The sequence below is a fragment of the Argopecten irradians genome, chromosome 3, assembly GCF_041381155.1.
Source record: "Argopecten irradians isolate NY chromosome 3, Ai_NY, whole genome shotgun sequence".
In the NCBI taxonomy this organism is placed as follows: Eukaryota; Metazoa; Mollusca; class Bivalvia; order Pectinida; family Pectinidae; genus Argopecten; species Argopecten irradians.
This window is the reverse complement of record NC_091136.1, coordinates 11,375,107-11,401,532: the sequence shown is the minus strand read 5'-3', so window position 1 is coordinate 11,401,532 and position 26,426 is coordinate 11,375,107. Positions and strand designations below refer to the sequence as shown.

The 26,426-nt window shown below is 34.5% G+C and overlaps 1 protein-coding gene across 1 annotated transcript; it reads left to right on the top strand.

The window, feature by feature from the left end:
- Positions 1-1,087: 1,087 nt before the first annotated feature.
- LOC138317550 (low-density lipoprotein receptor-related protein 4-like) lies at positions 1,088-25,765 on the top strand. The gene is made up of 26 exons (XM_069259302.1): positions 1,088-1,225; positions 2,044-2,129; positions 3,360-3,470; positions 3,947-4,013; positions 6,049-6,205; positions 6,520-6,648; positions 7,971-8,103; positions 8,810-8,963; positions 9,333-9,398; positions 9,689-9,873; positions 10,225-10,306; positions 10,510-10,657; positions 11,785-12,031; positions 12,153-12,294; positions 12,906-13,025; positions 13,554-13,717; positions 14,229-14,319; positions 15,016-15,175; positions 18,186-18,313; positions 18,856-19,018; positions 19,290-19,390; positions 19,684-19,794; positions 20,434-20,619; positions 24,078-24,314; positions 24,745-24,900; positions 25,216-25,765. Exons 1-26 carry the CDS (start codon positions 1,168-1,170, stop codon positions 25,533-25,535), a joined length of 3,702 nt encoding a protein of 1,233 aa, XP_069115403.1. The 5' UTR covers positions 1,088-1,167; the 3' UTR covers positions 25,536-25,765.
- Positions 25,766-26,426: the final 661 nt, after the last annotated feature.

The window sequence follows — 26,426 nt, the reverse complement described above, 5'->3', positions numbered from 1 at the left end:
CATTCAATTGTTTTTTGTCTGGGCCTTCAGGTTTTTCATCACTTTCAATTATTCAACTCGTGTCAACCGTCACTTCTGTTAAACGCTGAGTCGAAACCATTTAAAATTCATTCAGAAAATTAAAAACTTAAGAACAAAGCGGATAAAATCGAGTTATTAATGTCCTTGATGTTTATATTATCCTTTTAATCTTTGCTAAAGTCTGGTTGAGTTCTATATTATATGTACGTCCTATAACCGCCCAAGGTCATGCATGCGATGTGTACCTTGTGTGGAGTGTGTGGTGCGTGGTTTTGGAGACTTATGTATATTCGTGTTGTGTCTTCTTGTTCTTTTTATAGTGTTTCATCACTGGAGTATGCTACCAAAGACACTGAGCAACACACCCCACCTGGTCACACTATACTGATAACGGGTGAACCAGTCGTTTCATTTCATTTATGCCGAGCGCTAAACTGCAGCAAAAACTACCAATTTTATAGTCTTTGCTAAATGTATGTTCATCCTAAGGATGGAATGAAAGATGATAAAATAATTACTTAATGGTTTTGTTGTGTTTATCTTTAGATATATGTAATGCTTAATATTATTTTCATCAAAAGTATGTCTTATGATAAAAAGGCTACAACCAAACCTGTCCTCACATGGGCGACAACTCCACTGAAGGCCAAAAATGACACAGTGTCAATATAGACGTTAGAACGTTAAGAGTCACTTTGAAAGAACAGTAAGATCATTTTCTAAACTTTGTCACCTTTTTTTCTAAAGCTCCTTTTTGCAAGATGTGTTAAGAATTTGCAAGATGTGTTAGGAATTGACTTGTATAATGTAATTTAAATAGAAAATGCATAACCAAGTTTTTCATATTAACAAAATAATGAGATTGTAAGCAACACACAGAACATTGATATGCTCGTAAAATTTCAAACAGACTTAATTTGTTTTATAAAGTAACCAATTAAGAAGAATAGAAATAAGAATCAAGGTAGCCAATGTTTAGAATATTGTGACAAGAAACACAGATTTCGTCCATCATTCGCACGAATCCCCTCCAGTGTGGTGCGACATATCTTACTACTTCGAAATAGGCTATGTAAAAACTACATATGGACTTTAACATTGTATTAGAATATCAAGTAAACAAACCATTGTCGCAGTGTGGTAATTATGGACACGTTTCTTTACATATTAACAACACTGGTCATGACAACCTCATTGACCGCAGGTTAGTATTTTCTGCTTGAAACATGAAATCATATGAACCACTTGTATTGAAAATATATAGCTGAAAATTAGATATACTCATCGTAAACAGTAAGTAATATATTACATTTTACCTTGTTACTTAGTAATTAAATTTATAGTGTCATAGGTTGTTTTTTTTTATTTTGTTTGGTGCTTATATACGTGTGTGTTTGGATCCAAGAAAGGGTCATAATATGTCTCGTGACATCGTATTTAACAATCAGATAATACGATTAACAACATTGTATTAGCAAACCGAAGGAATTAGCGACCATGAATCAGAAATCTGTGATATCAGATACACAACTCATGTCGTTAAGCTGTTCACTCCATGACTAACTATTAATGATTCGGATCTTGATAATAGTATTCTGTGATCTCGTCATAGTCTCGTCATAGTCTCGTCATCTCGTCATAGACTCGGGATAGTCGATTAATGCATTATGTATACATGTAATGTACGCATATTGTACCTGCTATTGATATAGTCATTATACAACATTACGATTCATGCGATACGCACGTATTGTAGTAAATTCCCAATTAAAATGTTTCGTGCATACTTATGATTGATTGAACTATTTTTTCTGGTACACTGTACCAAGCAAGCACTCATAATTTAATATACAGTATATACTGGAGATGGACAAAACATGTAGTGATTTTGGCGGCATGCTTCAGTTAAATAGCACTATAATAGGAATGAGTGCCAATATTACAAGGAGACACAACACAAATATACCACAGTCTCCCAAAACATACCGACATTCACACTAAACAATCGACTTTATTATACAGGCCTGAATCCGTTTACCTCCCCTGGTCCGATAGTGATGGAAACCACATCGGACAGTACGGTGTTCAGCAAATTTAACTACAATATGGTGAGTACGTTACTAAAGGTGATATGAAATGTTAAAATTTGTCGGCAGTCACCTTATTAACATTTGATATTTATCAACAGTTTATCATTGTTTGTTACTGCAATACTGAAGATCATTAATCTGACTTGCCATGGGGAATTTGAAATTAAAAAAATGTTTATTTACATCGATTGCAAAACAATTTATACAATTTTCAAGAGCCCGAAATAAACCTACGTGATTGGGTAGGTGACCCCTGCCTTTTTCACGCCGGGAATGAAACCCCGTCAAACGTTTAACATCATATTCAATATTTGGTCCTGGCTGATCCTTAGAGGTCATAGGCGCGAGGTCAAATGGATAAATTCATTTCAAATCTTCTGTATTCGCTGATGTGATAGAATCAAATACTCTATAGATTAAAAGGTCAAATTGATTTCACTGACTGGCTGAGCCTGCTTGATGCAATAGGCCAATGTATAGTGTTTATACGTCATTGTTTATTCTGTATTACTCATGGACATGAACTACCGTTTAATCAAGAAAAATATCTATCAATGGCCGTGCAAGATTCTATCTCATTCTATGTGACACAGTTTCAGTGTATTCGATATGCTCGAGGTTTTAGCAGACATCAAATTGGCCTTCTGTTGAGCGATCTACCTCGTGAGTTAGTCTCTTGGCTCTGTCTTCTCGTCAAGACACACCAAAGTCTGTAAAAGTGGTAGTTTCTACTCCTGCTAATCGCCCAGCATACAGGGAGTTGAACGACTGGTTCGCCCGTTGTCAGTATTATGTGACCGTGGAATACCTTGATTGATTTCATCGGCAGCATGCTTGACTGATATAGCACTATAAAAACGCAACACTATATAAGAAGACAGAGCACGAATATACCGCAGTCTTCCAAAACACGCATCAAAAACTACATACACGCTACACAACATATACATGGGAGGACGTCCTTACATGACCATGGCTGTTAATAAGGACGTTGTTTATTAAAAAAATCAAACAAAAATCAACTAACTCGCTGTCAGACATCTGGTAGTGTGTGATATATTGTAAGGTCGGCATATTTTGTGAACGTCCATAGACTTGTTAAGACCTTTTCGCTCCAATACGATTTATTTATTCCAAGATTTCAATCTACTAGTATAAAGTAGATTATATACAGGTTGAAACTAATTGAATTATTTCTTTTTTGTAATTTTAGTGTTGACATTCTACTTTCAAATCCTTTTTATTCAGGACTCGACAAATCACCTGGCAGAGTATCCAGACCGAATGTTTACGTCATTGTCGGTGTATCCACTCGGCCAGACTTGTGTATTGGTCGATAGGACTCACAAGACTATTTGTGTACGTATACAAAATCAAAACTCGCTAGGATAATTTGAGATGTTGAACTTATCCCAATACAAAGTATTTCTTGGAAACTTTGTTATTCAAAACAGATGTTGTGATTGACAGAAGAAATGTCCCTGGCGGCCAATGGGCCGTTAAACTAAAGCAAATATACAATAGAAGTAAAACGCAAAACAATTATATGACGTTCGACTCTGATCCAACTTTATATACACATGTAGGAAAGAGTATGTTTTCGTACACTGAATTAAGTCTTTTTTTTATAAATTATCAAAATGTTTTATGAAGACAAATTCGTTATCCAGCATTGGTAAATAAAGAAATACAACTATCTGGATTTTCATTTGTTGCTATACGTCTACGTTGTATCACCTTAAGACTTTAGTATTTTTTGCTTAATTCCATTGTGTTGATATATATAAGTAAAGCCACTATCAATTATTCTTACACGATTTTTTTGGCATTTACAGAAGATAACATATGCCAACGAGTTATGGAATCAGCCAGAGTGCGTGGAGACATTTGGAACTATAAATGGTAGGTGATAAATAGTGATTTAAGAATGCTGAGTTTGCATTTCACTCAGATATTAAATTATCCAGGTATCCGATTACTTTTCAAACGATAATATAATATTTTAATGCATTTTTTTATTTCGCCCAAATTTCTATCACCATCTCAGGTAATACAGGTTGACATCCTTTGTATGCAGTGTGGATATATGTTGAGAATGTTTGCAAGCATACGGATAAATATTGACTTCATCTCATTATCTTTTCTGTCACGCAGTTGACCATTAATACACTACGCAGCGAAATGTGTTTCAGCATAGGTCACCTGTGACAAAGTACCAAACAATTTTCTTCTTGAATCAAATTTGGTAAAATAAGGTACTCTTTATACGTTAGAGATATAAAAAAAAATTGTCAAAAAGAAAAAACAATCTTGTATCAAGAGGTTTTCCTTTGCGAAGGTGTTCAATTTGATAAAAGTCTTTTATAAGTAAAATACCTTTATGAATATATAAATGTATTCATTCATTAGTCCTAGAGGACACTATTCAAACATTGTATGATTATTAGTATTGGGATAGAATTTGAACATTATGGATATATTTACTGACCATTAGGCCTGAAGGGCGAGGCCAAAATTGATCTTAATGAAAAAAATAAATAATCCATCTTTGCTCTCAGAATCAAAATCCTTACAAAATGTGAATTCCATTACCCACAGCTTTCACGCCGGGGGAATGTTCATTGTACTAACTTTTATAACTTATTTTTGCACATTTGTGATAGCAGTTGACTTCTATGAACAATTTGGCCTTTTAGTACCTCCAGAAATCTTTGAGGAAAGCAGCTGAGGTCGTTTGGATTTATATAACTGTTTGGTATTAATAGTATGCACGCATTGGTTCTTGCTGAGATGCAGGAACTGTTTGAGAATATATTGCGATTTTTAAGAATCATCTGACCCGAAAAAAGACCTATTGTCATCATGCATCGTCCGTCCTTATCCGCCGTGCGCCGTCCGCCGTGCGTAAAAAGAATACAAATGACCTTGACCTTTATTAAGGTCACAGGGATCAAATAGGTTAAATATTTTAATCGACTTCTTCTCAAGAACCAAAAGGCCTAGAGTACTTACGTATATTGAGCCTGATGGGATGAAGGACTACACACTACATTTAAGGTCACAGGGGTCAAATAGGCTAAAATCTTTAAACAACTTCTATGAGGCCTACAGATCTTTTGGATATTGGAATTGTAGTAGCATGGTGGGGATCAAGGAATCTTCATTTATTGTCTATTTTTTTCTATTAAAATAGTTGTTTTGTATTTTCTGAATTGTTTGCCACTGCTATTTTGTTTGAGGTGTTGTGCCAATAGTCAGATGACCGTCAAGGCCCATGGACCTCTTGTTGATATTATTACGGTATTCATCCCCTCCATGTATTTATTCCCTTACATATTAATAAGATCTAGGATGAAAATGTTTATATTGACACAAAAGTCGTGAAATATACCATTTAAATTCGAGGTACAAGTGATATACTAATTATCATATTATTAATTTATTGCATGTTTTAGTCATGAAAAATATTTCGCATGTTTTCATTTGCTTACCCATGCTACCATATTTTAATTACATATATTATGTTGGAGGGAACTATAATGATTTTCTCTTTTTTCCTGAGCATTAAGATATGTATTAGATATGCTCCTATTATCCATCATTCTTATTGACTATCACACTGTCACGTGAAGGGCGATAACTAGCATATTGACTAGATGTTTCCATTTTTAGAAACACCGAGTTTATATTTCCTATTGTGACGTCTCTCCGAGTCGATATAGCGATGTAGACGTCACAATACCTCAATGTCGAGTTCTTCGGAAAGATATAATCGAGCCATTCTTCATGTATTTCTAGATTACTAAGCATGAAGCAAATTTTTAAAACAATAATTATATTTAATATTAAGGAAATTTGATTCGGTCAGTGTCATAACAAAATATCAAATAATGACCTCGGGCGGATATATTTTAATATAATTATTATTACGTTAAAGGATTGGATATAGACGATGTGAGAGGCCTTGTGTTCTGGACTGATCCTGATTATAACGCTATCATCATGGCACGGATATCAAACCTGACTGATCATCATGTTATTGTCGATACGTTAGTGGATAGGCCTGGCGGTATAGCTGTCCATCCGGAAGCAGGGTGGGTATTACCACCATGAATACGAATAATCATCGGAAATAGGAACATACAAATCACGAACCTGGAAGAGATATTAGTCATAATGTGTATAGGTCACTCTTGTATATCTTTTATCATTTAAACACAAAATACAAAGAAAATATTTTTTTTTTGTAAATATCCCATAAATACATAAAAGATCATGAATACAAGTTTAACTTTTTTCGAGATTATTTTTCACCATTCAGAATTTAATTTGTCTTGGTTTTAACTTGTTTGTTTAAACCATGTTTATGTGATACTCTGTACTATATGATGCATTGGTTTTTTTGTAGTTTACTCTTTTGGACTGACTTTGGCACGTTGCCAAAAGTGGAACGCTCAACCCTTACTGGACGTGATCGACGAACGTTAATGATTGGGGGATCGCCATATATGTTAACTATAGACCGAGCTGAGAACAGGTATTTCGTTCACTTGTTTTGTTTTAATGAAACATGCATATATAACATTCAATACAACTCAGCTGCTCAAATGGCGTTGACTGTTGCGGTTCTTTCAAAACGTGAAATATTTCAAGCAAACATTTACTACTATGTTTATAGCATATTGGTACTTTTATTGACTTGAACCATCACATACTATTTTATGACAGTTTATCATAGTGAAAATTACATGATATATAACTTTAACATACGAGGAAACTACATATAGTGCCAACGTATCCAAATCCAACATGTTGGCGAACTTGTTGACCAATGAGTTCAAAATACAATGTACAAAATGGAAAAACGTCAGCAATCATAATATCCTAGGTGTCGCCATATTGTTGAAGGTGTGATCCTGAAATTCTTTCCGCACAATGAGAAACCCTAATTCCGTATTTTGTATTCATTCCATATTCCTTAAAAAAGTAGTTATTAGTCACGCCTTTTCATGAAAATGTCGGCCAACATGTGCAGTTATAGTGAATCATTTTTTATCTTGAATTGCTAAGCTAAGAGAAATCAGTTGAACTATTTTTGAATTATTTTACACAAGCATTGCCTGAAGTGTATAATTATAATGCAATCTGGACCGAAAACCGCCATTTTGTTTATGATGATAACTTTTGTTTGGCTAATCTAAGAAAAATGGTAAGTTGGTCGAAATAAATATTTAGTAACCATCCAGAATGCTTATGTTGAACTTAAAAACATCTTTATTGAAAAGAAAGAATATGAATTTATAAGGGTAAGAAGGATGGTATAATCCTGTCGACACTACTAGCAACTTTAAGGAAGGCTCTGAGTTATGTTCCATGGCCGAAACACTCCATCGTCTTTATGTCTTTAAAATTGGTAGTAATTGAGGGATTGGGACGACTGATTCGCCCGTTGTCAAGCTAATGTGACTGGTTTGGGTGTTTTGCTTGCTGATTCGGCAGCGTGCTTCAGTGATTAAGCACTATAAAAAGGGTAAATGTTCCACTTTACAAGAAGACGGATATACTGCAGTCTCCCAAAACATACACCTGCACGTCATACACGGAACAAACCGCATCATGGATGGCCATCCTTACATGACTTTGGCTGTTAATAAAACATTAATTGAATGCAACAAACAAGAATCAATGTGAGTAGCAAATGGATGACTTTGATTCTACACCATGTAAAAAAGTACCATTCTCAGATACCTAAAAATCGTCCGTTCCCGAATTATGTTATGAAGTGTGTAACTGTTCATTTTGATGATTATTGTTTTGACAAAGCTTATTTGAAGAGATAATTTAGCCAGTATATTTCAGACTATTCTGGATCAACAGTGGAAGTAACACGATTGAGTCCTGTGATACAACTGGAGAAAGACGCTATCCTATGTTTGTAAACATTGACAGATCCACAGCATCTTTTGTCTGGTCCAGTATGGTTGTCTATCAGGTAAGCAGAAGACACAGATATGCAGAAATCCCTGCAGAGACTAATATTACATTTACTGAAAACAAAACTAAGCTCAAACCCAACTGAGCGATAAACAAGTGCTGTGTGTTGCTTGTTGTCTTCTGCAGCATGCTTCAGTGATTCAGCACTAAAAATGGACAAGAGTTACACTATACAAGAAGACACTTCATGCAAATTACCAATCTCTCAAAACATGCACCTCGCACTTAACAAATGCAAGACGCCGCATACAGGGGAGGTCTTCCTTAATTGACCCTGGCTATTAATAGAACGTAAATATTATAAATCAAATCAAACCAGGAACCTTTGGGCATCCTGTATTATAAGACTCTTTCATTTGGGGATATAATGGATAGGAATATTCTACCCGAGTATCACCAAACATAGTAAACCTCGAGGATTTTAAACACTATTTAGATCATTTTCATTTTTTTAAATGCGTAAATTAATGAAATCTAATCCACCATATTCTTAATACGCACTTTAGAGTTAAATATTTACAAACTAGCATATTTATACCTTTTATGTGATACATTTCGGACCCTACCACCTGCTACTTGTATGTTTCCCTCCAGATACATTTGTTTTATTTCTGTTTTATATTGTTTTATTTATGTTCATTTCTAAACCTGTTTCATATTACTCTTTTTACCGAGTTTTGATTTAAATTTCCGTCCCTACCTAGAGCCGTTTGTTATTGTCGTGGAGAGATAATAGCCGAGCAGGAGCTCTGTCCCTGGGACTCGGTGCAGAAAGTCAACAGCTACGGTCATTGTCTACCTCTTTCAGTGATATTTCAATTGTTCGAGAACAACCCCAACTTCAAGGAATGGAGGCAGGTGAGTTGATAAAGAAACCAATTGAAGGGAATTTTCTATCTTATGTTTCATCAAACAATTAAAAACATAGTTATGGAACTTTATTAACAAATTTGTTTCAGGGTTTGCTCATGACCGAATAACGGATTACAGAATTTCCGTTACTGACAAAACGTTGATGCGATTCCATTAAATATCCATTCTCTTTATCAAAACAATCAGAAGAGGCACTCTACATTTCCTTGAAGCCAGTATTGCATGTCATTAAGAAATTTTATATGCAATTCAATATGTGAAAAAATACTGGTTCGATTTGTTTCCTAGAATGCGTTTTCCTTAAAAAATTTTTTCCATATCTCTTATCACTAGGTATTGCCATTTTATTTACAGAATGCGTTGACTGTTTCTGTCGTTTGCGATCTACGTATAACAACGGCTCCCTCACAACAGAATGTGGTATGTATTAATTAGTCTTTAATACACTAATTATGCATGCTAGACCCGTTTATTAATCACCGTGTCTGTCAACAATTGGTTTCCGTCAAATCCGATTCATTTCCTCTGGAAGTTTACATGCTAATATATTATAATTATAGTGGTAATATGTAGATGTGCAATAGGGGTTTGGTGTTCTTCTGATAAATCTGATATGGTCACCATAACCCATAAAATGATCAAAATTTGAGTATCTATTGTTATTTTTCAGTGGTTGTACTAGCAGTTCAATGACAATGCTTTTATTTCAGCATCGGAATATAGTTCCCATGGTTACGTTTTCTACACGACAACAAGAGGGTTGTACCGTATGGATAGCTACCATCTCACTACGTCACAACTCCCCCAGGCCACTCTTATTTACGGGGCAAACCTTTCCGTATTTACCACTGACCTCGTCAACGAAAAATTATTTGCATATAGCTATGAAAGTGAGGTATGCCTGACAGCAACGACTGACAGTTCTTATATTGAATATCATATAATAACATACCATTATCGTATAACGATCTCAAAATGCATAGTAAAGCAGATGGCAAGTCAGTGAGGGGAGCTTGTTTCTAGCACAGAAAGTTTCAAATAGATATATTTATTTCTTGATGTACAAACATATACTTCTGGCGATGTGACTTGTGACCATTGCAACAACTGAAAATAAAGTGATAGTCAGTTTAATTTTCGAAATAGTATTTTAATGATCTCACTCATGCAAAATTGATTTAATTTCAAACTAACATTTGCTGCGTTTCCTCTTTTTATCAAATGTGAATAAAAATTGATATTCCAGGCAATAATAGAGGTCACCCAAGATTCTCTGACCGGAAACTGGATAACACGTGACCTTATCATGACACCAGCACCAGTCAAAAGTGAGTCTGACTTTCGATTAGTTATAATAGATAACGACTTGCTTGACGTGATTCAGGTGTATCAGGTTTTGTATCAAACAAGATAACATTTGTATTAGTACTAATGACCTTAGGAATCACTGTAAAAATTGTACAAACATAATAATATCAAATTAAATTATTTTCCCTCGTTTCTCAGTGTTTCGTTACATGTTTATATTTAGGCATTGCTGTGGATTGGATGTCCCGGAATATATACTGGATAGAACATGGGTCGGAACATATCTCTGTTGCCAATTACGAGGGGAAATATCGGAAGTGGTTGATGGCACAAGTCTGGGCAGACGACATTAAAGTCGATCCTCATAACAGGTACTGGCTATTACGAAAGGTTTTAATAAGATTAAATAAGATAACTTATGGACGCAGGCATGCAGCATGCCTCTATTTCAATATCTCAAACTTTATCATAATACATAAATGAATATACAAAATGATAATTGTAATATGAAATTAATTAGTACTTCTGGATTCCAGTTTGTATCTGCCCAAATGGGTGTATTTGAGACCCAAATTTGCCCAATTTGTAGTGTATAACTGTCCAGGTAAACTGTCTATATATCGATAGTTCTAAAACCAAAGGAATATCTAAGCCTATTTAACCTACAATAGCTTTCTTTAATTTGACACATTTGTCTTTTTTATATGTATATAGTTTAAGTTTTTTATACATGTAGCATGACTGTGACGTATAAATGAAGACAGTGGTGACTCGAGGAGTCCGTCTGTATCTGTCAAGGGTGACGGACCTGTCGAGGGCATATCAACAGTAACTTTGGTTCTGTGCTAGTTTTGGGAGGCTGCGGTATTTTTCTAGTTGTGTCTTTGTACTTTTATTTTGCTATATCACTGCAATTTGTTGCCGAAGACATGAATTTAGTGAATGCATTATTCCATTATAATTGTCTTTTGAAATAACATCCGCTTAAGGAGATAATGCATATCAAGAAAAGAAGAAGCATATATACCAGTCATTATTATCCTTTAGTGGTCCTGCGTAGTGCTCAGCATTAAGGGAATGGTGGCGTCGGCGGCATGCTTCAGTGATTAAGCACTATCCAAAGACAAATAGTTCCACTATATAATAGTCACAACATGAACATACCGCAATCTCCCAAAACAGGCACCTCATACTTCAATCATGCAAGACACCAGCTGAACGTGAGACCGTTCTTCAATGCCCTTGCTGTTCGTAGAACTTAAATAAATGTATTAGAAAGCAAATCGAATAAATGATGCGAAGGAAAAGAGTTCTAGTATACAAGAATGCACAATATGATTATACTGCACCACGTATTTCATACACACTACACACCGCATACACGGGAGGCCGTCCTTACATGACAATGTCTGTTGATAGGACGTTAATTAATCAAACAAACAAAAGCGAGGGTACTTTGCTAGCGCTTTTACTATGAATATGACTGATTGTGTTCCAGGAGGCTATTTTGGTTAAACTCGTCCTTGGGATTAATTGAGGGAGCCAATCTAGATGGAAATGGCCAATTCAGGATAGGATATACCAACAGACAATTCACGGCTCTCACTATCGACTGTGCAGCTCAGAGGCTCATCACGTTTGACTTCCGGTCACGAGAACTCGTTTCCATCGACTACTTAAATAGTTCACCACCGGATGTGATTCGACAGGGGTTTTGGCACGTGACGTTTATGGCTATGATAAAAGTTGGTATCGGTGTTATGATTTAATTCCAATTTACAATTTATTTTTTATTTAAAATACATTACTTAATTTTCATATGAAAAGATATTTTTGTTTATGTACTTTTTGTTTATTTTTGCTTAGGATTACGTAGTTGTAAGCAACGATTCCCGATATCTGACTCTGGTTAACACGCGGACAGGAATCCCCCTTGAGACAAGATACGTTGCTGACAGCGCAATCATTCATATGGAAATTAATCATGTTGATAACGTCATTAATACCAGTAAGTCAAACAGAAAAAATAAAATCTGCATTGCAATTAAGGTCATTGATGAAGATCTCCCATGTATGCAATGTGTATGTGTGGAAATCTATGTTTTGAATGGCTGTTGTATGTTTGTGTTGTGTCTTTTTGCGATAGTGGAAATGCGTGCCCTTTATTGTGCTATCACACTGAATCATACTGCCAGTTAAATTTATATGTGCCATAATTGAGCGAAAAGTTTGACATATCGATTGGGTTATTTTCAGTAAACTATTGAAATCACTAGATGAATATAAAAGTTATGAAAATCATCCAAATGACAAAGATTAATGACACTTTATAAGCATTTGCAACAACACAGAATGCATTCACTGTTATAGTTCCTGTTTAAATGCTTTATGTATGTTTAAATGAAAACATATTCGAAGGAGTCACTTTATATTTACTAATACCACAGTTAAAATGTGAAATGAAATTGTAGGCTACAGCTTGAGTCCTTGGTTTGACTACGGTTAACTCATTTCACTACATTAGACCTAATTATAAGAAAGCTACCACAGTGATAAGTTCAGTACTTTGATTTCCTCAAATTATGAAGCAGGTCCATGAGTTATAGAATTTAAATGCAGGTCCATGTATGGAAGCCAACGGGGGTTGTGAGCAGTTGTGTCTACCGAACCCGTCCACCAGAAGCTGTCGCTGTGGATTCGGTTACCACGAGTCCTCCATAGATAACGGATGCTCGACACGTAAGTGATATACAATTATTGACTTTTTGCGTTCTTAGTACACTGATTTAATAACCCAAGGTATGAATATATACCAAGACCTGAGGCCTGTTAAATGTTTCCTGTGAAGAAATGGTGGATACATTCTCTTGTTAACATTTAATTATTTTTATTTTCTACAATTAATAATAACGCATATTTTTATGCATCTGGCACAATTTCCGTAGGGCTGGTTATTACCAGAACAAAGAAGTCCCATCAATTATTGAAAGTTTCACTTTTTGCTTGTCAAGTAATAGATAGCTTATACAATTTCAAAAGCTCACACTGGATCGACAATCGAAGTTTTTAGAATTAATGTGTTAAGTTATATTTCTCCTAAAAAAGTGTTCCTGACAATCTGACCAAAGAAGACAACTCTTTCGTATTTCTGTTTACCATGTACGTTTTCTGCGAATGATGTGCATCATTTCTGGTGAAACTGACTCAATGATTAGACAGTCGAAAAAAAAGTAAATTGTCACATAATTGTCTTCCATTGTTTTGTAGGTTTCATGAGTAATTCATTTTTGCTGGTCGTTGATCAGATCGCTCCCGCTATATATCAGTATTACGATGACCCTCAGAGACAAGTTATAGACCGTTATACCATTATTCCGGCTGTCGGATTAAAGCAACCCTACGCTGTGGCGTACGACGATCGCGCTCAATTCGTAAGTATGGCTCTTGACAGATAAAGCAAATTGAGGTTTTAATACTTTATAAGTAAAGATGTGGATTCCCTATTATGATCAAACCGATTTGATTTTCGTTTTTACAATAACGATGGAAGTAAATGGAGTATTGTTCTCAAGTTTGGTGGTATTGCATGCCATCTAGATCTGCTCTTACACTAACGAAATTCAAAATGGTTGCTCAGTGGCAATCTTCTATTTCAACATTGGCAAAAGAAATGAAATTATACTTACAATTATCAGATCACTTGGTAAGCCAATGTATGGCCGTATAACCGCTGGTCGGAATTAAAACAAGTTTGCATAACTGATTTTGACAAAACTCGACACCTGTCACAAAACTTTAAATATTGAAGGATAGATGTGTAAGGATAGTATCACCTGGTACCAATAACATAATATTGATATAAGGAAATTAGAATAGTCATGCTTATCATACACATTTAACAACGCGATGTCTAACATCTACGTTATTTTTCATATTTAAAAGATATACTGGTCAGATATTCAACAAAATAGCGTAAGCCGAATACACAAAGATGGTCATTCCCAGGAGATCGTGCTTGGAGATCAATACTTATGTAAGTACAAAATAGTTGCAGTGATAAATTGGTGAAACTGGTGACCCATTATCATGACAAAAATCAGTATAGTGATTTTAAAAGGCGTGACATACACACACACACAAAAAGATTTTTTTCTGTGTGTGCAGAAAGGGAACATAATTTCAAGTTTAAGAAGAAAATTCGATATCTGGCATAAATTTGCAAATTTTTGTCAATTTTACCATACAAGAAAAAATAAGTGAAGGGCAATGTATGATATCGGTTTTATTCGATGACAAATAGTACCGATTCGCATATCGTCGGGGTCATCTATAGACACTTTGGACTAGACGACAAAATACAAAGTACACTATTATGTTGATTTTGTCTGTTATTTCATTGTTAATAGAATCAATCACCACCGAACATTACTTAAATATCTTGATTATTTGAAAATTATTCCTTATTCTGTAAGAAATAGATCGCAAAATAGCAACCGCTTTATTTACCTCTAGTCATTATCTCATGATATGACTGGCGGCAAAAAAAATCCCTTTAAATTTAAAGTTTAGAAGAAGAAGAAAACATGAAATAAAAAAAAATCTCACGATAATGAGTTGCCAGATTATTTTTTAACATTAACACATACGAAGTAGTCTGTTTCGGATAATGTTGCAAAACTAATGTATCCTTAGTTATTGTGTAATTATTTGTCATATCTGGTTTTCTTAGATGTCTTAGACATGACCATAAGTGTGTCTACACGTTGGCTGTTTATCTCGGACTATTCAAGGAACCATATCATTGCCCTGAATGTGAACACTCTGCGGACAACAACATTTTCTGGTCCAGTGAATCGCGTCTATGGACTGAGTCTGGACCAAGCAAACCGGTATAACATGCCATACTAAATAGCTTTGAATTACACCATGCAAGGTCATGTTGGCAAAAATAATAACCATGGTAGATTCAAATGTCCACGATAGTCTATGTTATACTCTTATAAAACGAGTATTGGTCTACATCCGACAGTTAGATTTTTGTAATTCCTTTTCCTTCGTTCGATAAATATATCAAATCCTATACATCTGACTGTTTTATATACAGTATTCAACCGTAAGGTAAGCATCTGACTGTCATATCTTTAGACTCTTGACAAATATATATATATATATGCGTCTGGACATTATATTTTTTTTTCTTTTTCGGCATGTATCTTTATCTGAACGTTTAATCGTTTCTTTGACAGACATGTAGACATTTAACCATCACATGTTTTTTTTATATTATATTTTTCCTTTTTCGGCATGTATCTTTATCTGAACGTTTAATCGTTTCTTTGGCAGACATGTAGACATTTGACCATCACATGCTTTTTTATATTATATTTTTTCCTTTTTCAACATGTATCTTTATCTGGACGTTTAACCGTTTCTTTGACAGACAAGTAGACATTTGACCATCACATGCTTTTTTATATTATATTTTTTCCTTTTTCAACATGTATCTTTATCTGGACGTTTAACCGTTTCTTTGACAGACAAGTAGACATTTGACCATCACATGCTTTTTATATTATATTTTTCCTTTTTCAACATGTATCTTTATCTGGACGTTTAATCGTGTCTTTGACAGACATGTAGACTTTTGACCATCATATGTTTTTTTATATTATATTTTTCCTTTTTCGACATGTATCTGTATCTGGACGTCTAATCGTTTCTTTGACAGACATGTAGACATTTGACCATCACATACTTTTTTTTATATTATATATTTTTCCTTTTTCGACATGTATCTTTATCTGAACATCTAATCGTTTCTTTAACAGACATGTAGACATTTGACCATCACATACTTTTTTTTATATTATATTTTTCCTTTTTCGACATGTATCTTTATCTGAACATCTAATCGTTTCTTTGACAGACAAGTAGACATTTGACCATCACATGATTTTTATATTAAATTTTTCCTTTTTCGGCATGTATCTTTATCTGAACGTTAATCGTTTTCTTTGACAGACATGTAGACATTTGACCATCACATGCTTTTTATATTATAGTTTTCCTTTTTCGGCATGTATCTTTATCTGAACGTCTAATCGTTTCTTTGACAGACATGTAGACATTTGACCATCACATGCTTTTTATATTATAGTTTTCCTTTTTCGGCATGTATCTTTATCTGAACGTCTAATCGTTTCTTTGACAGACATGTAGACATTTGACCATCACATGCTTTTTATATTATAGTTTTCCTTTTTCGGCATGTATCTTTATCTGAACGTCTAATCGTTTCTTTGACAGACATGTAGACATTTGACCATCACATGCTTTTTATATTATAGTTTTCCTTTTTCGGCATGTATCTTTATCTGAACGTCTAATCGTTTCTTTGACAGACATGTAGACATTTGACCATCACATGATTTTTATATTATATTTTTCCTTTTTCGGCATGTATCTTTATCTGAACATCTAATCGTTTCTTTGACAGACATGTAGACATTTGACCATCACATGCTTTTTATATTATATTTTTCCTTTTTCGACATGTACCTTTATCTCAACGTTTAATCGTTTCTTTGACAGACAAGTAGACATTTGACCATCACATGCTTTTTATATCATATTTTTCCTTTTTCGACATGTATCTTTATCTGAACGTCTAATCGTTTCTTTAACAGACATGTAGACATTTGACCATCACATGTTTTTTTATTTATATTTTTCCTTTTTCGGCATGTATCTTTATCTCAACGTTTAATCGTTTCTTTGACAGACAAGTAGACATTTGACCATCACATGATTTTTATATTAAATTTTTCCTTTTTCGGCATGTATCTTTATCTGAACGTCTAATCGTTTCTTTAACAGACATGTAGACATTTGACCATCACATGTTTTTTTTTATATTATATTTTTCCTTATTCGACATGTATCTTTATCTGAACGTTTAATCGTTTCTTTGACAGACAAGTAGACATTTGACCATCACATGATTTTTATATTAATTTTTTCCTTTTTCGGCATGTATCTTTATCTGAACGTCTAATCGTTTCTTTCACAGACATGCAGACATTTGACCATCACATGTTTTTTATATTATATTTTTTTCCTTATTCGACATGTATCTGTATATGAACGTCTAATCGTTTCTTTGACAGACAAGTAGACATTTGACCATCACATGTTTTTTTTATATTATATTTTTCCTTTTTCGGCATGTATCTTTATCTGAACGTTTAATCGTTTCTTTGACAGACATGTAGACATTTGACCATCACATGTTTTTTATATTATATTTTTCCTTTTTCGGCATGTATCTTTATCTGAACGTCTAATCGTTTCTTTGACAGACATGTAGACATTTGACCATCACATGTTTTTTTATATTATATTTTTCCTTTTTCGGCATGTATCTTTATCTGGACGTTTAATCGTTTCGTTTCTTTGACAGACATGTAGACATTTGACCATCATATGTTTTTTTATATTATATTTTTCCTTTTTCGGCATGTATCTTTATCTGAACGTCTAATCGTTTCTTTGACAGACATGTAGACATTTGACCATCACATGTTTTTTTATATTATATTTTTCCTTTTTCGGCATGTATCTTTATCTGAACGTCTAATCGTTTCTTTGACAGACATGTAGACATTTGACCATCATATGTTTTTTATATTATATTTTTTCCTTTTTCGGCATGTATCTTTATCTGAACGTTTAATCGTTTCTTTGACAGACATGTAGACATTTGACCATCATATGTTTTTTTATATTATATTTTTCCTTTTTCGGCATGTATCTTTATCTGGACGTTTAATCATTTCTTTGACAGACATGTAGACATTTGACCATCTCATGTGCATTTCCCTAATTGTCCATCTTTAACAGATATATGTACGCTACTGGCTATGGAACCACTCCTAACCTGGTCCGGATTGACATGTACACAGGAATGCCGTCATTAGATCGTTTGCCGTCGCTTGTGTTGCCAGGGAAAATTGTCGCACATGATACTGGTATAAATTACATATTCTAAACCTTAACAAAACTCACAAATTATTGATATGTAATTCAATTTCATATGTTACACTCATGTTTATTAGTTAGATTGTTGAACTTTTCCATAAACCAAACGAATTATACGTCAATATTATGACGTCATACATACGGAATGATTTCGTGGGATATTTTAAAAGCGGCATAATCATTGGCCAAACTGAATTATTGGATAAGATATCAATGCTGCACAAATCAATTTGTGTCAATTTATATCTAATTAGTACCTGAGTGAGTTATCTGATATAAATTATAAGCATTATTCTTAATTTTTTGAGTTGATGAAGTCATACACACACAAAAAACCGGACGGACATTCTTTTTCATTGACGCGAGACCTTTCTAGTTTTTGTCTATGACTTCATTAAACCAAAAGATATTGAGAATAATGTTTCTGAAAATGTGGCTTCTATCCTTAACTTCCACTAACTTCCACTGCTACTTTAAAAAATGGTGAAATTGAGTTCCTTTTACTTAAAATGGTTGTGTTCTTTGGAAACAGGTATCTATCTAATTGAACAGTATCTACGACTCATTATCCGAATAGACAGAACTGGTAATCAAGAGGATATTCATCAATTTCAAGATGGCCACGAGGTACAGTTTATTACAGCTGACACCATTTACCTGTATTGGACAGAACGAAATACAAAGATGATTTACAGGTAACATATGCCCATGTTAACTGATCACTACAAAAGACAGCTGCCTGAATAAACTGCTTATCTTATCCATAGTCCATTTCATAACGTACCTTACAACATCAGAAAACACGAAAGAGACCAATTTTAAATATCTAATTTATTTCAAAATATTTTTACGTTTTCTATAGATATGGAGTCAGTAAAAAACGATGCTTCTCACTGTATTAGTAGCAACATATTAGGCTTTACGTATATATATATATACCACCAAGTGTTATTTTACCAACTTTAGATTAAATCTACAAACGAGAACAATTTCCCAAATAGGACTGCAAGGAATGTTGGTACGGCCAGCTGGGCTAACCTATTTTGGGTTACGTAGGACGTATCCAGGTATGTTGCTATGGTTCATATGGTATATTCTAAAACCAACCAAACAGGTTATATATATATATATATATATATCTTAATGCCAAACAGTAATTATGGGAGAAGTTAGGGTATTGCAAAAGATGATTTATTTTGTAGTTTTATAAAACTAATAAATACATTTTGGTTTGTTACGGGTGTCCTTAAGAAAATAAGTACACATAATAATTTGAATAACTGATTTTATTTTTGCCTTAGAGTTGTGCACCCTTATTTGATGTGTTTGGATACATGAAGTAGATATTTTCCTTTTTCAGACGTAATATGTCCCAGTCCGTGCTCTGGTACGTGTTCGACAGCAGGAGATGAGCCTACTTCCTGTGACGGCCGCACAACCTTAGGGAATACTATTAATCTCCCTTACAGTGGTATGTACATGTACACATCCAACAAACACACCGACCCAACGCAATGTTCCTGGTTTTTTTTAAATGTTAAAGAATATCTGCATGCATGCTTTTACACCTTACGGACTTTTGTTGGGTAAAATGGTGTTAAACCGATCCGGTAGAGACACTAGCATAAAAGCTATTAAGTTTGTATTTGATTAGATCTATTCTGTTGGTTTTACGGCCAAAGTACACTTGCCTGGGAGAGATGTACACTAAAGTAGTGTACCAAGCAAACAGTACAAAATACTTTAACTCAATATTACCAAAACTATTTATCTATTTGTAATCATTCTTTTAATGATTTGATAGTCATACAATATAACATTGGTATGTGTGTTTTTTTATGGTGTTTTTTAACAATTCCATCAGCATAAATGATAAATGTCGAACCAAACAACCAATCAACGATACTTTCGATGTAACTAATCATCCTAGACGTTTTGTACCTAAACACTAAGAACACGTTATTATCAAGTCTTCACGTCGAAATATTGCAGTGAACAAGAACCTTGGGACGAAGACTAATAATACGAGGCGCTCACATTACTTTATCATTTTCGAACATTCTTCATTATTATCTCTCCATCAATTTAAAATGATTTGTATTATTTGTAGACATCTGTATTGTACCACACGATTCAGATATCATATTTGGTAAGGTTACACATCTTCGGCCGGGTTCCCGAGTACCCGAAGGCTCAGTGTTCCGAGTACAGTGTTTGCCTGCGCATAGCGTCATAGGAACCAACACCGCAGTCTGTCGAAATCGTTCCTGGAACAACATTCCTAGGTGTCAACCAGGTAAACTATTTATAATCAGGTGTAACGAAGGTACATTAATTATCACCTTGGATGAACAAGGTTAACCACTATCCCTAGGTGTCACCCAGATGTTTTATTTGTCTCTATGTGTTGCCTAGGTAAATTGTTCACCCTTTAGTCTCTGCTAGATTATTGACATATCCGCGAGTGATATTGATATCCTCGTGGTAACACTAGGCGCTGTCACCCTCTAATGTGGGTAGTATTTAGTTTATGTCGATCTTGTAAACAATTGATCATGTGGACATACTAATGTAACAAGATGACCATGGTTACCTGATTATAATACAAAGCTTTCTTTATAACTATCTCGTCAAACTTTCCATAGGTAACTGAGAAATCATTTCTATTTTGATTTTTTTTTCTAGACATAATAAATGTTAAGCAGACTACAATCTCATTTATCATTAGTGAATGCCTAGTCAAATGATTGTGCTGACAGAGTAAACCAAATTCGTCGTTACTAAGGGCAACAACTGTGTAGGTTACTGTCAATTAATTTGATTTGGTTTGATTTCATATATCTATGTCCTATTAACAGCCAGGGTCATGAAAGGTCGGCCTCCCATGTATGCGGTGTGTAGCAAGTATTTTGTGTGTGATGCGTATTTTGGGAGACTGCGGTATATTCGTGTTATGTTTTCTTTTCAAATAATTGCCATGTTAAAACTTTTCCAAAGTATAAGACTACCTAAAAAGTTCCATTAAGCTCGGTAAATACATATGCGTATCTACCCATTTTTCTTTGTAAAAATGTATAATAGTGTTTATTATTACAAAGGGCAATTATTCCGATAATAACTATCTGCTGATTCTAAGAACACTAGGCGGTATATTAAGTTTCATAAAGTTTTCTTGATATTTTCTTTGTTTGCACAAAAATAATTACTATTGTACAGGTTATATATATCTGTTTCTTTGATTATCGTCCTAACAAAATCCTGTAAAGAGGGCCTCCTATGTATGCGGTGAGTGTATATATTGTGAGGTGGGTTTTTTGGGAGACTGCGGTATGTTCGCGTTGTATCCTCTTGTGAAGTGGAACTATTGTACCATATCACTGAAGCATGCAGCTGATGACACCAAGCAACAAACCCCACCTGGTACAGGTGCACCAGTTGTCACACTCCCTTTATGTTGAGCGCTAAGCAGGCGCAGAAACTGTCAATTTTGAGTTCGGTGTGTCTCGGCCATGGGACAGAACCCACATCCTACCTCACAGGGGCGGCGAGCGCTTAATTAGATAGGAAAAAGAGAAAAGATGATATCCTATTAAGTCGCCTTTTACTATCACGCAATAGCGGCCGCAAGTATATGTCTAATACCCTACCAGCAGGGCAGTGTTGCAAAGGGCAATAACAGAGTAATAGCTCTGTCGAATGATCCCGATGGACAAAAGACTACCGCAAATGATCATCATAACCTATGGCTAGGTGATCTAATGGTGTGTAGTCCTATCATCAATTTATATGAGATGCTCACAAAATAAGTGCACTAATAAAGCAAATCAATGTTATAATAATATGAGGATACCGGGAGGTTAAATATAAAAATCCCATGATGTACTATGGTAGAAGTGAACGAAGACATGATGAAAGGGGACAAATTCAAATTCAAATTCATTTGATTTCTCTTTTCTTTATAAACACACAGAGAAAACATATTTACAATATTATATACAATCATTAGTATTCGGAAAAAAGGTTAAATTTGCTATCCTCTTACTAGCTTTTTCAAAGATATAGTGGTTGTTTATATGAATAACATGAGCTAAGAATAAATGATATTGTTAATTATCCTAATAAAACATTAAAAGTACATTAAATTTAATTGTTATCAATTACCCGCATGTTATCTTTATTGAAATCACATTTCTGTCCATTTACATAACTATGGCTTTTAATAGGACATTAATTAATTAAACAAAAATGTGCGTATCATGTTGATTGCATTGACAAGTGGTACTAAATAACAAATTTAATAAAATAAAATGTTTAATTCACTATTCACGCAAGTGCGCCGGACATCTCAGACATGCCGCTTGCATAGCAATTATCTATGCTTAATGCCGTGTCACTTACATCACAGCCATGGTTACATAGTAGAGGTAATATTGATACGCTGTTATTTTTACGGTGTTTTATGTATAAAACTTAATTTATACGTTGTACATAGAAATGCTAAAATGACTTTAATTGGGTGATAGCTTCACAGTATTGCATTACTATCCCATTATTTTCATTGGTACGTTCAAGAGACTAAGTTATGTTTGAAATACTCTAGCAAATCTAGCTAAAAACATACCCTTATTAGCATTCCCATTCACGCTGTTAAATTTGCTATCCAAGAGCAATCTCGCTATTTATAGGACGTTAAATCTAATTAATGAAACCAAACTTTGGTGCATGCGCAATCAGTACTTCCTTCCATAAAGGATATAGTGACACGGATTTTTTCCGGGATGCAATTAATTATTTTTCATATTCTTGACTTGAAGTAAAATTAGAAGCTCAATTTTTCAATGGTGGTAATGGTGTAAAGGAAGTAACTTTTGTAACTGAAGAAAAATACTAAATCGTCTGGTCCTGTTTTTGATAGTGCAAAAATACCATTTGTCAGCGGTTGAGCATCTTTAAACTAATAAATTCAATGACTTCCGATGTGCTTTTTACAACTTGGACGTAAGCTTCCATAGCAGATGTAACTAGTTTTTGTATATATCTGGAGTTAGGTGAAGACCAGCCTTTTTTGTCAAAATTTCTCTCCATTTCGTGATGTTTTAATGGAAAGAAGTATTCTATGTTGTATTCTACCATAATACTGTATAGGTCCGATAAGAATACGTTTCCATGAAGAGGACTTAATCTAATAAATCAAACCAAAGGGAAATGTAATATTTTGCTCTTTTGTATTTGCATAATTAGTGTAACCGTCTGTAAAAGGTCTATCGATTGAAGGTATATCGATTGTCAATGCACTGATGCATGCTCATTGTTACGTGAAACATATCAAAAAAGAGTGAGTATAGTTGAGACATTCGATAACATTAAATTAATTTTCTGCTTAGCGTAGGTTCATGCTTTTAAAAATTGATAAGTGATAATATTTTAAGCTCATTTATTTCAAAAATTATTCGAGAATCTATTCTTTCTTTACAAATTTTTGATATCTTAATGAAAATTCCAAGAAGCGATGTGAAATTATGGATATATATTTTTTGCAATCGCAATTATTCATAGTTCATTGTTATTTAACGTCCTAATTGGTAAAACGATTCAAATTATTTTGAGAAAATATGACATGCAATGCAGGACAACACGTATAACTGCGGGAGCGATCCTTTAAAATCCTTTTGAACACACACACTTAAAAGGAACAATTGCTTAACATCAATTAAAAACTAAATTATAATTATAATTATGCCGGTTGTATTGCAGATAACAAAATTTTCGGATCACGAAATGGCGGATGGACGATATTTACTCAATCCGGAAACTTTTATGTGTATTCCTGGATGACTACTATAAAGGTGTTAGTGATTGGTGGCGGAGGAGGTGGCTATCAATCGTCTGATCAAACAAATAGTGCTGGAAACGGACAAGGGTCAAGGTTTGGAAATGTGAGATCGCTTATCGCAACGGCAGGTGGTGGTTACGGAGGCAGCTATGCATCAGGTACAGAATTGGTTTACTTCACATTCACTTTGATAAAAATTCTTATCCTTATCACTCAGTTTTATAAAGGATCTGAACAACATGTCTTTAGGGATCACATCCTGGTAAACTGTAACTCAACTGCATTGTCTACGCCTACTCCTAAAATGTAGCTACATCGATTGAAAACGACATTTTCCCAGTATACATATACATATACCTTTGCTGTCTATGTACAAGAAAATATTTCTGACAGCTCTTTCAAACTATTGCGTTCAATCAAATTCAGCAATATGACCAATTCGTAAGGTCCCTAATTGACCTTCTGAATCTTCTATCAATTATTAAGACAGAGTGGTAGTGAGAGTATATATATGTAGCTCTCTCTAAAATCTAACTTAATAGGTAGGGTTAGACATAGCTTGAAACGTATTCCTTTATATTCTGGTAGGTGGAGCTGGCGGTATGGGAGAGCGAACCTCCGGTTCAGCAGGACGTTTCGCCTACGATACCTGCTCTCGTGGAGGATCTGTATGGAATAATGTTCCTATAAAGACACATAGCCTTTTCTGTGCAAATGACTATGGACCAAATAACTGTTTCTCTGGTAAGTTTTTATTTTATATTTGTCATTACTTAAAATTCACTACAACAACCTGTCATTTCTTCACAGAATGATGTTTACATTCATATACACATTCGATACTGGTACAGATATCATTTTGGGCATACCAAGGCATGTTAAAGTCAATACTTATACGGAAAATGCTCCGAACCAATGTCTGTCAGTCATCATCGCGATGTAAATTACAATTTTGCACTTACTTGCTATTTTGCGTATTTTTCAAAGGGTCAAAATTGGGTTTATTGTATCCTTCCCGAGAATATTGTTTTTATAATTACGTGTATCTGTGCATTTCAGAAACAGCTTACAATAACATCAGCACTAGAATCAGGCGAGATTGTCGCATAGACACAGCATGCAAATATTTTGGTGATGGGGCAGAGTCACTTCGGGGCGGCTCCGGAGGCGGAGGAGGCTACTCACGGCCGAGTCGATCAGTCTCCGCCTACCGAAAAACTTTGATTCCTATTGAAGTTGGGCTTGGCGGGAGCCCGTCATACGGAACTCCTGGTGGAGGCGTAGTCATAATTTGGTGGGGCTGGAACGAAGAACTAAGTGATGTGGAAACAGCCGAAATAGAATCACTTTGCTATCAATCGCCTAATATAGAGCCATAACGACAGTTTGGGAAAAACTGCATTTGGAGTATTTGGAATAACAAAGAAATATACAATGAACTTTTTTGTCAGAAAGGGGGTTTAGTACAGGGTTTCCCACTGCGATCTTGATGATTTTAAGATGTTCGTTGAAAAACGATTAGGGTATTGTTTTTGGCTTGTATAGGCTGACCGTGTATTTTATTCCGTAATAAGGTTTGATTTATATAGGAAATAATTTTCCATTTTTTTTTAACAAATGCATCATCGATCAATTATTATATTAGCGACTTGTAGCTGTCAATGTAAAGTATGCTTATGAATAATCATTAAAGTTGTTTTGATTATTTGATTTAACGTCCTATTTACAGCCACGGACATTAAGGACGACCTCCAATGTATGCAATATTTGTGGTATGTACAAATGTAAATGTCTAGATTTTGTGAGGCTGTGGTATATCCGTGTTGTATCCCCTTATAAAAGTGGAATGATCGCCCTTTTCACTGAAGTATGTTGCCGAAGACATCGATTAAGCACATCCCATCCAGTTCTTCGGAGCACAAAATATACATTTTTTACGTGAAAGTACATTAAATCATCTTAACTCTTAGCCTGCCAAATATTTGACGTCGCAAGTTTTAACTGTTTACAGCTGTTTCACCAGCGATGACATTACGGCAATTTTGACGTTTTGGGACCTGTATGTACAGTACAGGGATTCGTCACTGTTATTTTTACCAATTGCATCTTTATTCAATGTATTGATGGACTTTAACATTTGGCATACTTGTAGAAAATTGTCCATATATGTATAATAAAATTTCATATGTTTCACTTATTTCTATTGGTTGGATATATAATCTGTATCTTACAGGGTCCGTAAAACAAACAATGACAAAATATGGTGTAAT